Below are 14,175 nucleotides of genomic sequence, written 5' to 3'. Positions count from 1 at the left end.
AATTAGAATCACTAGTTTTGAAATTACCATAGTAACTGGTTTCCGTAGAATCATTGGAACTTTAAACTTGTAGAGATCTTAGAAATCTTTGACAGACCTCCCACTTGGACCTTGAAACTACCCAAAGTCATAATTGGACCACACTTCAGATTTAGCTATGTATGATAGTCACTGACATATAGTGCCATAATTACTTTTTCAAAGAAATATGCATATTATGCATATCTTTCAGGCTGCTAACAAGATAGAATGTTGGCTTGAATGGACTTTTGAAGGTTCCATGGTAGTCTTCTTCCTTGTATTTGGTCATTTCTCTCCTCTGTTGTATTTTGACCAGTGGCTGTGTGAAAGTCTCACAAGAAGATGAAATTTTATTCATGCTTGGTGGCAACATTAGGTTTCTTTCTTTTTTTTTTTTTTCTTATTGATTAACATGAGATTCTGGATAAACTACTGATTTTGTTTTCTCTTTCCTTGTCCATGTTAGCATGGTAAGTCATGATGGTTGCAAATTTGCTGTTATTTGATAGTATAAATGTAAATAATAGACATACTCTTATGAACTATTAGACATAGTTTAAACACTACCTCTATAAAACAAAGTTTGGAAAAGGTGTATCTGTCTGAGACTACAATCAGGATATAATTCTAAAATTCACTAAGTTTCATTTTTAAGATGTAGACATTCATCATCAGATTAAGCTTCCAGTATTTTATTTTATAGCTTCCTGAACAGAGACAATGCACTTTTGTTTAGGACACATAACAAATATCCCCTTAATTTGAATTAGTTTTTTTTTTTTTTTAATTATTGTTTGCTTTTTTTTGTTTCAGTATCAAGATAAAGAGGAAGTTGTCTTATGGATGAATACTGTTGGGCCCTACCATAATCGTCAAGAAACATATAAATACTTTTCACTTCCATTCTGTGTGGGGTCAAAAAAAAGTATCAGTCATTACCATGAAACTCTGGGAGAAGCACTTCAAGGGGTTGAGTTGGAATTTAGTGGTCTGGATATTAAATTTAAAGGTAAGTAAACCTTAGTAGTCCTTACAGTGGAATTCAGATTGTAGACAAGGGTTTCTTAATTTTGGCACTATTGACACTGGGGTTGGATAATTCTTTGTTGTGTGGGCTGTCATGTACATTATAGGATATTTAGCAGAGTCCCTGGCCTGTACTTCCCAGATGCCAGTAGCACCTTCCGTTTGTGAAAACCAAAAAAGTCACCAGACATTGCTAATTGCCATCAGTTGAGAACCATTGCTTTAGACTCTAAAATGTGTTTTAATTTGTAAATGAAGTGTATTACATTTAGGAAAGTATATTAGTAATTAACAAAGATTTTCTTTGAATATTTATAAGATAATAAAATAGATGATTGTTAATAAAATTGTATTTCCTTAACATATTTCCGTCTGAAAAGTGTTATCTAGTAAACCCCCTGTTTATTAGACACTTGTGGCCTGGGAAGACCTTCATAGATATTTAACAAAGTAATTTATGGAAGTCTGAGGCTGTAATGGGATGTGTGGATACTTAAAATTCTTGTGTAAAGCTTCAAATTCAAACTTGTACCATAGGCTTACCATGTATTTATCAGTGTTGTATTAATTTATCCTGTTAATACCTATAGGATGTTTAAATTTTAAGTACATGTAAACGACTTGTTAAATTTGGGGGTTAAACTTCTCCTTATCTAGTTATTATGTAGGTATCTATTTATCAGGTCCTTTGAGTGTGTTTATACTTTTCATTTTTCTCTGTGAAGTTTATCAGAGAGTGTATTTCCTGGATAGGCATTTTTAGCATGGTGAGCAGAAGCTTGAGTAATTGAATTTTTGCAGGATCTTTGATTAGATGTCATGGTTTTTGAATACATCACGGATCCTGTAAACAGGAGCTTTGGATTTTAATCCCACTCTTTTTTTTTTTTTGGTACTGTATTCATAAAATTCTTTACTGCAGTTTTAATTTCATTATCTTCATATGTAAGATGAATAGTAACTGACTTCTGGTATTTTTAGTACTAAAGATGTTATTATTGTAGCACTTTGGAGAAGAATGTCAATGAGATTTTAAAGATAATGTTACTTTAATTTTTATTGTTAAATTTTATTCTTGTTTTTAATAAGTTATTGTTGAAGATAGGTATATGGTATATATTTACATTCTTCTTCCTCCCCCATTTCCCCATTTATAGTCTTCGGGGCTTAATTATAAAATTAGGTTGTAAATGTAAACCACAGTGGCGTGGCCTGTAATTTTATGAATCACTGTAAACATACCTTTGAGGCTTGTGTTTTAATTTAGTTAGGTAATTTAAGTATTTAGTCACAAATAAGGAGAAAACTGAAACTACAGAATGTGATCTTTGAGACTTTGTGCTATATGTAAATATCTACTTCGTCTTTTTCTGTATTTGGTGTACATTTCTAATTTATTAAAGAGGAACCAACAAGAGAGAATAGGCAGAACTCCTGAGTCATACTTTGTTATTGTGTACAGATTTCATTAGTTTTTGAGATCCTCACCCATATTTACTAAAGAAGAGTACTTATTCAGCAATCTTAAACTCCCTTTTATTAGTTCCTAGAGGCTGAGATGGAGAGATTATTTAAGTAGAGGAAGATGGTTTTCATGGGTAGAGAAGTGGGATTTATTTTCTTTTCAGACTAAGCTAAGCACTTTTAGATTAAAAAAAGAGATAGCCAAGTGTTATTCCGTGAGAGTTGGTGATTCCTAGGGGTTTTACCAAGTTTCCATGCCCAACATAGATATGCTGCTAAAGAAACTGCTAAATTAAGTGGTCTAGATGAAATAGTAAATGCTGATTAGATTTATCTTCTCCCTCTACTATAACCCTTTACTTGCTATGTTCAAAGATAAAGTTGATCATGCTTTGAAAAGTATTCTAGGTTGTCACTTACAATAACCAAACATTTAAAAAATAGAATGCACCTTAGAGATTGTGTCATCCAATTCTCTCTCCCAGAAGCCCAGAGACAAAGTGATTTACTTATGGTGTATCATAGCATACTAATAATGTAATAGAAACTGGAACATTATGTCTCTTGTGAGCTATAGAAATATTTACCATATATTGTTTTTTTTTTTTTTTCCATTTTAATTCTATTTAGGCTTTATTGACAAAAGTATATAAATATATTTTTTTTTTTCTATTTACCATATATTGTTAATCTTTCATCTCTTAAATATTTGACTTTTAAAGATTCTTCTGAAGGCGTATTCAAATAAAACAAAATTTTAGAAGTGTGAAACCAGAAAAAGCTATATGTACACATACGTACATGTTTACATATGCATACACACACCCTTTTTTTTTTTTAACATTGTTAAAAACATTTATTCTGATACATTCTATCATAAGTTAGTACAAGTTCCATTCTGCTAGAGATTCATCTGTGACAAGCCTTGTGCCATCCAGCTGGCGACCGAACGATGTCCCATCTCTTATCCGAGCCAGAGCATACATCTTCCATGCTGTCTGCTAATTGCTTCCAAATCCAGAAGACCAAATAATCCTTTATCCCCAAAGTAGGCTCAGAACAGTTGGTTCAGGCATTCCAGGATCTGTACCTCTCTTAAATCCCAGGTAAATCACAAGAGGTATAAAGCCCCAGTGCATAGCAAACTGGCCCCCCTTGAAGAGCTGCTGCACTCTCTGCTTGGCCTCTTTGCTCAGCTTCACCATGGTGATGGCCGTGTGGCGATGGCCATGTGGCGCTGGGAGGAACCTTTACAGCAACTCCACATCTTTTTTTAACCTAGTAGATTGTGTCAGGCTCCATGGATTGGTATCGTTTTGTAAAATGAAGATTACTAAAGAGACTATTTTAAGGAACTAATGATAGTCTAACTCTAATAAAGGATGCTTCTCACTTAAGATTTTATACACAACTTTTTTCTTCTTAATAATCTTATATTCTAGCACTAGACAAAAATGCTAAATTGAAACAATTTTAAGAAAATACATTAAATATAGAAGGGCACACTTAGATTGGGCATCTTTGAACCTGGTTTGATTTCATCACCCCCCAGTTTTAGAAGGTACCTCTTGGAACCTTGCCATGATAGTGTGGAAAGAACATGTGCTTTAGAGTCAGAGAGACTTGATGCATACAGGTCTGTGCCTGCTTACCTCTGTGGTCATGGGCACATTATTCAACTTCTTTGATCTCGTATTGCTTATGTGTGAAGTGTAGGAAATAATATGTATTTGATAGAAGTGTCAGGTTTAAATGAGAATGCATATAGAGCATTTATCAAAGTTCCTGGTATATAGTTTATATTTAAAAAATGGTAATTAAGAACACTAATAGCACATAGTGTGGGTTCGTATACAACTTGATTTTGTATTTGCGATTATGAAATGTTAGTTTATTAATTATAGACTGATTTATCCCCAAGCTGCTGCACTAGCCTATTATAGTAGCACTCTTGTTTACCATTGAACTCTTAGCTATTAAGACATAGTATGCTTTTAAGAAATTGTCTAGTACCTGGACGGTTTGTGCCTACTTGTTATGATAATTGGTTCATTATGAACATTAGATGATCTGGAATAGTAATTCTTTTTTTTTTTTTTTTTTTTTGAGATGGAGTTTCACTCTTGTTACCCAGGCTGGAGTGCAATGGCGTGATCTCGGCTCACCGCAACCTCCACCTCCTGGGTTCAGGCAATTCTCCTGCCTCAACCTCCTGAGTAGCTGGGATTACAGGCACGTGCCACCATGCCCAGCTAATGTTTTGTATTTTTAGTAGAGACGGGGTTTCACCATGTTGACCAGGATGGTCTCGATCTCTTGACCTTGTGATCCACCCGCCTCGGCCTCCCAAAGTGCTGGGATTACAGGCTTGAGCCACAGCGCCCGGCTGGAATAGTAATTCTTAACTAGAAGAGATCACCATTCACCCATCCTGCCCCTTCCCCGCTTTGAGAATTCCTACAGTATAATGAAGGTTATTAATTGTGGAAATATCAGTGACTTCTACAGGACTCCTTCCTTCTGTTTATTTTATTGATCTTCCCTGAATTTTCTTCCTTAAATTTCCCAACTTAACAGAGGGCTAAAATTATTTTACAAGTATTTTTTCTTTAGAATTAATTGGTAAGTTGAGAGTACTGCAGATATGGAGATTTGTTAAGGGCTGTTAGAGGCTTATGTATTTTTAGTTTAGTGATTCTCAATCTTGGCTGTTCTTGTCTTCACTATGCAGTATTTACCTCCAGATATCTGCTTGGGGGATTTAGGCCTGGATTGCTAAAGGGTGAGGAAAAAGGACTGGGGGAATGGCAGGTTTACTCATTCATCCTGAAGATGTTTACATCAGGTAATCCCCCCATGCTGTTTTCAGTTCCTAGCTTCTGCTATTCCTGCTGTCCCTGATTCTGGAGCCTCTCTGGTTTAAGTTCTCTAGAGGAAGGTGCCGCCTGGTCTACTACAGGGTTAAAGTGAGGGTACAGTGTGTGTCTAGCTGTATGAAGGGTAGAGGAGGGCACCTGGCCATACAGCCCCTCCACGTACATACTCAGTATTTTAATACAATTCCCATTGTGTTCAGTCCTGTATCTGTCCCCCTAGCTTTTGGGATCTTTAGAACTTCCAAATCCTGAGGGTCTCTTGGGTTCTATGACACCAATTCCCTCCCTGCAGGCATCACTCTCCTGTTAGGTTTTCTCCTGGTTTATTAGTAGTTTGTCATCTTACAGCTGTTTTCCATTTTCTAAAAATTTGTTTAAATCTTTTTCTCAGCCAGGTGTGGTGGCTCACACCTGTAATCCCAGCACTTTGGGAGGCTGAGGTGGGTGGATCACCTAAGGTCAGGAGTTCGAGACCAGCCTGGCCAACATGGTGAAACCCTGTCTCTACCAAAAAGTACAAAAATTAGCTAGGCATGGTGGTGGGTGCCTGTAATCCCACATACTCGGGAGGCTGAGGCAGGAGAATTGCTTGAATCCAGGAGGTGGAGGTCGCAGTGAGCCAATATTGCACCATTGCACTCCAGCCTGGGTGACAAGAGCGAAACTCTTGTCTCAAAAAAACAAACAAAAAAAAAGGCTGGACGCGGTGGCTCATGCCTGTTATCCAAGCACTTTGGAGGCTAAGGTGGGCGGATCACCTGAGGTTGGGAGTTCAAGACCAGTCTGACCAACATGGTGAAACCCCGTCTTAAAAAAAAAAAAAAAAAAAAAAAATCTTTTCCCCACTGTCTGCTCTTCTTTTTGTCTTTGTGGACTTAACATCCTTTTTATCCCTTCACTGACATTTTAATACGTTTTAAGAGAGAGAGGAAACATACTTGTGGTTAAATCCCCCTTGTTTAAGTGGAAGTCTGAGAACTTGGTACAATATTTTGTCCTGTTGGTTTCAGCCAAAGTGTTTTAGCCAGAGCAAATAATTTGAATCTGAAATTTGTCAATTCTTATTACTGATTTATTGTAACTTGTACTAACTGCAGATTTGATAAATATGGGCTTTTTCCAAGTTTTTATTCAAACCATTGATAACATTGTTCTCCTTCAGATTGACATCTCTGTTTTTGTTTTTTAAAGGAACGTATATGCATATATATTTTTCTGATTTTAACAGTGATACAAGTTCAAATACACAGTTTAGGAACTATAGGAAAATATAAATCTGGATTACCATTAACATTTTGTTGTATTTCCTTTAGTCCTTCTGTCTTTCTTTCTGTTTATCCACATTGTTTTAAAACGTGAAAATTGAGTTCATTATATATATGATTTTTTAAAGTTTATTTAACACATCCTTATATAGTGCTTATTATATGCCAGACACTGTTTTAAACACATTCTAACTCATTTAGTAAATTATATATAATTAGTTTTTTATTCTACTTTTTTTCTCTTGACATTTTATGAGCTTGTCCCCATATTGTTAATTATTCTTTTAAAAATGTGACTACATCGTACTGTATAACTTGGATACTGTGATTCCTCCCCCGCCCCCCCCATTTTCTAGTTGTATATTTTGATCCTTCCATCCTTCTTTAAAGGGTTTTCTTTTTCTGCTATTAGAAATAACAATGCTTGGCTGGGCGCAGTGGCTCACACCTATAATCCCAGCACTTTGGGAGGCTGAGGTGGGCGGATCACGAGGTCAAGAGATCCAAGACCATCCTGACCAACATGGTGAAAAACCGTCTCTATTGAAAAATACAAAAACTAACTGGGCATGGTGGTGCATGCCTGTAGTCCCAGCTGCTTGGGAGGCTGAGGCAGGAGAATTGCTTGAACCCAGGAGGTAGAGATTGCAGTGAGCTGAGATTGCGCCAGTGCACTCCAGCCTGGCGACAGAGCAAGACTCTGTCTCAAAAAAAAAAAAACAAGAAACAGAAGTAGCAATGCTTTTGGCTGTCCTTGTGCTTAAGTATTTCCAGTGCATCTCTGAATCTGTTATTAGGATAAATTCTTACAAGTTGAATTACTGAATCAAAGGGCATAAACATGTTTAAGGCAGTTTTTGATACATGATGCCAAATTCTCATTTAGAAAAAAATCACACAGTTTATATTGCTGGTCATGTTGGTCAGTCAGTACTCTTTATACAGTTATTTAATTAACGGTGAATATACCAGTTTTTCCAGTTCTTGTTTTCCTCTAGTTCATTCAGCAGTTACTGAGTATCTTACTGCATTCCAGCTCTGTGGTAGGCTCTGGCTTCCGGGGTCTTCAGGCCCTCTGAAATTCTACCTTAATATTGTGTGAATGTGCATTTTCAGGGGGTGGGCAAGGGAGAGGTCACTTTCATCACATTCTCAAAGGGGTGCAAGGCCCAAGGAAACTTAAGAACACTTCCTTGAATGTATTGGCATTTTCAGTCCTTTTTTTCTTCTTTTGGAGACAGAGTCTCACCGTCTCCTAGGCTGAAGTGCAGTGGCATGATCACAGCTTACTGTAGCCTCAACCTCCCGGGCTTAGCCTCTTGAGTAGCTGGGACTATAAGCATGCACCACCACGCCTGGCTAATTTTTCTGGTTTTTGTAAAGATGAGGTTTTGCCATGTTGCTCAGGCTGGTCTCAAACTCCTGGGCTGAAGGGATCAGCCTGCCTTGGGCCTCCCAAAGAGCTGAGATCCCAGGCTTGAGCCACTGCACTTGGCCTGATGCTTTCAATTCTTAACTCTGGGAAGGAGATAGTGTAGATGCTATCTCTGTTAAGGGAACTGAGAGGTTCATTGAAGTTAAATAACTTGCTTTTTACTCACATAGCTAGTAGATACTAGAACTCAGACTAAAACTCACCTTTCTGTCCATTTCTCTATACATTTTTCTATACTGATTTCTTTCATGAGAGACTGCTAAGTGCTGCTGAGTTAGAGGTAGACTATTTGTCATTTTCCAAATGCAATGTTATCAGAAGAGAAAGTAAACAAAGTATGGCCTACTGTGTTCTTAGAGAACTCATGAATAATTATCACTTTCTTTTCTCAGTGCATTTATTGCCTATTCAATTATTAGTCTAGAGTTTTATTGGGAATTGATGGTAGATTATTGGTACATAATGTCCAGAATCTATCTAACCTTGCTTTCTGTTTGAATAATGAGGTTAACGTTTGTCACTTTCCTACTTTGTTTTTCCCTCATAAAAACTATTTACGTTAGTAAAATCTGAATTGCATCTTTTTCAGAATTCATGGATGTGTGTTTTGTCTTTGAAGGATATAGCCTGTTATAATTTTAAAGCACAGATGTATGCTGGTAGATTTTTCAGATTGTTTTCCAGATATGTAGAATGCTGAATAATGATTTGGCATATTCATACACTTGCATTAGTTATCTTCAGATTGTCTCCTTCCTTAGGGAAATGCTGTTTCAGTTGGGCAGCCAAATGTTTGTATTTGTCTACCTGCTGGGAAGAGGAATTTCATTAAAATATGACCAACCAACACCCTTTGTATATAGCCTGTCATAATAATAGATTTTCCCTTTTAACACGCTTCATTTCTAGATTTTACATGAGTTGATGATATTCTTCAAGACCTCTTCGTCAGCCCTTCCGAGGGACCCTGTTCAAAAATTTCATTTGTTTATAAATTGGCATTTTCTTCTTCTGTACAAACATACACACTCTTCATACACAGGTACATGTATAGGTGGATACCCTAATATGCCTAGTGGTTTCCTTTGCCAAATAAATGGAAAATTATGCTCTTAAAATTTTTTTGTTTATTTGTTTAGTGCCTAGGCTGTGCAGGGTACTAAAGCAGGCATGGCTGGAGATTAAAAGGGTATAATCAGTTACGGACAAAGCACTCAGGACCTAATGGTGTTTTTGAGGAGCAAGATACTGGTATGAGGTAGAAAATGGTACAGGCCTACATGCTGTAAAGGAGTTGTGGGAGTGGGTCTGAGAAGTGTGGGGAGTGGGGAATAAGGGATTCCTTTGTGGAGGCAAGGGTTGGGGAATGGGGAGGATTTTAGATTGGACATTGTTGGTAGCGATAACAGCATGAGCAAAAAAGTTCAAAGGCCAAGAGAGCACAAGGTGTGTGGGAATTGAGTTGGCTTGAGTGTAGAGGCAGAGCCATCAGTTGGGAAACAAAGAATTGGTTGGACTAAAGTTCAGATTGAGAAATCTTTTACAAGTTTTATACAGATTGGCCAGGCATGATGGCTCATGCCTGTAATCCCAGCACTTTGGGAGGCTGAGGCAGGTGGATCATCTTAGGTCAGGAGTTCAAGACCAGCCTGGCTAACATGGTGAAACCCTATTTCTTCTAAAAATACAAAAAAAATTAGCTGGGTGTGATGGCACATGCCTGTAATAATCCCAGCTACTTGGGAGGCTCAGGCAGGAAAATTGCTTGAACCCAGGAAGTGTAGGTTGCAGTGAGCCGAGATCATATTTTGCACTCCAGCTTGGACAACAAGAGTGAAACTCCATCTCAAAAAAAAAAAAAAAAAAAAAAAAAGCGTTATACAGATAAATGCCATACTGTATATTTCAGAGCTTTCTACCAAATCTACCATGTTGTTAATGACCATTAAAAATGAATTTTTGCTTCTAACGACTAGGAATTCAGTGGCTTTGCAGAGGTAGCTGTAAGGTTTCCTACTGCCACTGTGGTCATTTGTTGTTCCTTAAGCTTGGACCTTACTTTGGTTCTGAATATCCCTTCTGTAGCTGCAGTTGCCTGCTGCCTTTTGTTCATTATCTCACTCCATGGAGATCCCATTTGAGGACCTCTTGCTGCCAGTTTTTCTAGCTCCTGCTGTAGAAACCCCTTTGAAGTAGTCTCATTTTTTAACCCTCCGTTGCTTCACTGCTCAGCCTCCGTTTTGTTTGATTGTTTGTTTGTTTTTAAGCTATCATAAAACTCTTAAATTCCTTGCTGCCTAGGAGGGCTTGGGCAGAAAGAAAATCTATCTGGGAGTTGTTGTAGACAAATTAGTCTTCTCATACTTTGAGGGTGAGGAAGTATTTCCCTGACATTCTTCCATGGGACTTCAGTGTTTACTGCCATCTTTGGTGTTGTAGTTTTGGGGTGTCCATTCTAGGCTGGTCTAAAATATGGGAAGCTATCCTCTCTGTTGAGGGTTGGGGAGACATATTGCTGCATATCTTGAGTTATAAATTAGATTGTTATTTCTTTGAGCCATTAAATTAATGATTTAGCTACAATTTATGTTTAAGAACTTTTGATCAGTAGAAAGTTTAATAATGTTTCTTTAGAGAAATTTCATTTCATATTCCAAATAACCAATATCATAGTACAAATATAGTATAGAAGTTAAAAACAAACGTGTTTCCTTTTGTGTTCTTTTTCAGAATGATTTCTTAATTTTTTTTTCTAATTGCTACTAATATACCAAAACAACTTCTTTTGATTGACATGTTATTTGTAGGTTTTTTAAAAATTTTCTTCTGTTTTATTAGAAACACAAGTACATTTTGAAATACTAGGTTTATTAAGTTAGAAACCATCTGAATAGAATTGTAGTAACAGTATTTTTGAAAGCAGTCAAGGGTGGAAAATGACTCATCTTTAGGGGACTTTAAGGCAATTTATAAATAGTGATGCTTGCTGAATAGAGGTTTGCCTTTTTATCTTCCTACTTATGAGTAGTCACTGGGTGTTTTCATAGAATCTGTGACTTCTAGTGACTTGTCTTTCCAAGAATGTTAAAATGAATGTTTATCTCAGAGATCTTATAGCCAGAAATGGTTATCTCTGTTTATGATCATATTCTTGAGCTTTTGTATATATCAAATAAAAACATTATGTGTTTAAGCTTTTTTATTTTGATTTTTAAAATCAATTTATTTTAAAGTTACTTTATAATTTTTCTTGTATAATTTTCTTATAAGGGATGATTTCTTCATTTAGTAAGTTAATGTTTGAAAATAAAGATGATTAAAATTTTCTTACTGTAAAAAAAACCTTAAAGATACACAGAAAAAGAGAGGAATAGTACACTGACCCCCCCCACATATTTATCACTCAGATTCAACTATTCTGAATATAAGTTTTAACTTTAGGAAATGTTGGCTTTTTTCTTGTGTTTTTTTGTATGTAACTATTTTGCAAACTAGTGGGTTAATTTGCAATTTTTACCTTATGCAGATGATGTGATGCCAGCCACTTACTGTGAAATTGATTTAGATAAAGAAAAGAGAGATGCATTTGTATATGCCATAAAAAATCACTACTGGTACCAGATGTACATAGATGATTTACCAATATGGGGTAAGTATTATATGTTGTATTTAAGATTGGAGAAAATTTGCATAATCAGAATTTATGTAATGACTCTTTTAAGGTGATTGTATATTGGAACATAATGTAAATGTGTTTTAACCATTTCCTACAGAATGATTTTAATACGAGTTTTATGGTCACCTGTTGCCTGAAGGATTTTTAACACTGCCATGCCCTACATGAAACTTGCCTAAAATAGAACTTTTATATAGTGTAACTTTTCAGATTCAAGAGTGAAAAGGTGCTTAGAGTAATCTAAAAAATTCTTCTGCTTGCATTTTTTTCATATCTTATTTTAATTTTTTCTTTTAAATACAATTAAAGGGACTAAATAGGATTTAGGAGTTTTAATCTATCCTTTTCTCATGTGGGTACTGTGGTAGTATGATTTCTAGGTATGATAGTTTTTTGAATGGCTTATTTTGCTAGTTCCTATGTTATTTGCCATAACTCTTTAATTTAAAAAAATGTTTACGTTTTTGCTCTTGTTTATCCATATTAATGGAGAAGAGCTATGGCATAGTTAATGCCAATTTATGAATAGTCCAAAATCATTTGTGTTGGACTTGATTAAATTATTTATGATGCAGAGCACAGCCAGCTGCTGTAGCCAATATGTTTGATCACATTTTTCTCTAATTGTTTCTTTCTTTTGTCTCTGGAAATCTGCTCTTAGGTGTAATGAATGTTTCTTCTAATTCTTAAAATTGTTAGCAGATTACTGTGGTTATGAGCAGTAAACTAACAAAGTCTGGACATATGAGATCAGAGTTTAATATCGTACTAAGATGAAATTTATAAGAAAGGTAATATCAAAGGATAATTATATGCATCATCATTACTGTGTTGCATGTTAATTAGGTATATATAGTAAGCATTTCATAGAAATGACTGTAGTTACTACTATGGTAATGCAGACATTTCTGTGATCAGCTCTGACAGTGATAGGAAGATGTGCTGAATATTCACTGAAGATTTTTCTGAGCCTGTAGTTCAGGGAAACCCATTGGTTAGAGCTTCCTTTATTTATGCGAGAGCAGATTTGTTCCCTGTTGTTTTCCGTTGCTTATAGGTTAGTGCAGTGGTGCAATCATAGCTCATTGCAGGCTGGAACTCCTGGGCTTAAGTGATCCTCCTCCCTTGGTCTCCTGAGTAGCTCGGACTACAGATGCACACTACCACGCCTGGCTCTTTTTTTTTTTTTTTTTTTTTGGTGTGTTTATAGAGACAAGGTGTCTGGCTTTATTGCCTAAGCTAATCTTGAACTTCTGGCTTCAAGCAGTCCTCTTGCCTCAGCCTCCCAAAGTTCTGGAATTATAGGCATAAGCCATCATGCTTTAGTTTTTTTCATTCATAGCTGTGGGCCTCATTAGCAATAATGGTAACTGTGCTTTCCTGTGTTAAATTTTTTATAGCCCTGGAATTTTAGAATATGCCCTATTTGGGGAGGTACTTTTGGATGTCCTTGAATGTCTGAACCATGGGGAATCCTTTTCAGGAAAGAAAAAAAAAAAAAGAAAAAAAAACTCTGTATCTGATTTTCTTGGGGTAAAGGTTTCAGAATCTTTTTTTTTTTTTTTTTTTTTGAAACGGAGTTTCACTCACGTTACCCAGGCTAGAGTGCAATGGCGCAATCTCGGCTCACCGCAACCTCTGCCTCCTGGGTTCAGGCAATTCTCCTGCCTCAGCCTCCTGAGTAGCTGGGATTACAGGCACGCACCACCATGCCCAGCTAATTTTTTGTATTTTTAGTAGAGACGGGGTTTCACCACGCTGACCAGGATGGTCTCGATCTCTTGACCTCGTGATCCACCTGCCTCGGCCTCCCAAAGTGCTGGGATTACAGGCTTGAGCCACTGAGCCCGGTCCAGAATCTTTTAAAAGCCTCTTAGAGAATAGCTTCTTACTTGATATAATTGTGTCTTTACCACCAAAGTCAGTTTTTCAGAGTAGATAGGTAAATAAACCTTAATGAAATTAATTATAGTCTGGGTATGGTGGCTCATGTCTGTAATCCCAGCTGTTTGGGAGGCTAAGGTGGGCAGATCACTTGGGATCAGGAGTTGGAGACTACCATGGCTAACATGGTGAAACCCCATCTCTACTAAAAATACGAAAACATAAGCTGTGCATAGTGGTGCGTGCCTACAGTCCCAGCTGCTTGGGAGGCTGAAGCACGAGAATTGAACCCAGGGGGTGGAGGTTGCAGTGAGCCGAGATTGCGCCCTTGTACTCTCTCCAGCCTGGGCAACAGAGCAAGACTCTGTTTCAAAAAAAAAAAAAAAAAAGGAAATTAATTATTAGAAGGATTTCATGCTGGGTGTGGTGGCTTATGTCTGTAATCCCAGCACTTTGAGAAGCCAAGGCCAGGAGTTTGAAACCAGCCTGGACAACATAGCGAGATTTATCTCTACAAAAAATAAAACA

At 36.8% G+C, this 14,175-nt stretch overlaps 2 protein-coding genes across 3 annotated transcripts in view; one reads left to right on the top strand and one right to left on the bottom strand.

Annotated features, from left to right (window-relative positions):
* Positions 1–14,175, top strand: part of TM9SF3 (transmembrane 9 superfamily member 3) — a 70,457-nt gene that overhangs the window by 9,381 nt on the left and 46,901 nt on the right. For both annotated transcript variants that reach the window (XM_032281144.1, XM_032281145.1), the window contains exons 2-3: positions 835–1,030; positions 11,614–11,736. In XM_032281144.1, the coding sequence (XP_032137035.1) occupies positions 835–1,030; positions 11,614–11,736 (319 nt within the window). The remainder of the gene's footprint in view (positions 1–834; positions 1,031–11,613; positions 11,737–14,175) is intronic.
* Positions 3,339–3,762, bottom strand: LOC116553715 (mitochondrial import receptor subunit TOM7 homolog). Its single transcript, XM_032281151.1, has one exon. The coding sequence runs from the start codon at positions 3,714–3,716 to the stop codon at positions 3,549–3,551; it is 168 nt and encodes a 55-aa protein (XP_032137042.1). The 5' UTR covers positions 3,717–3,762; the 3' UTR covers positions 3,339–3,548.

Source organism: Sapajus apella, unplaced genomic scaffold (assembly GCF_009761245.1).
Source record: "Sapajus apella isolate SASKATOON/1434 unplaced genomic scaffold, GSC_monkey_1.0 scaffold13, whole genome shotgun sequence".
NCBI lineage: Eukaryota > Metazoa > Chordata > Mammalia > Primates > Cebidae > Sapajus > Sapajus apella.
This window is presented reverse-complemented; position numbering and strand designations above follow the sequence as displayed.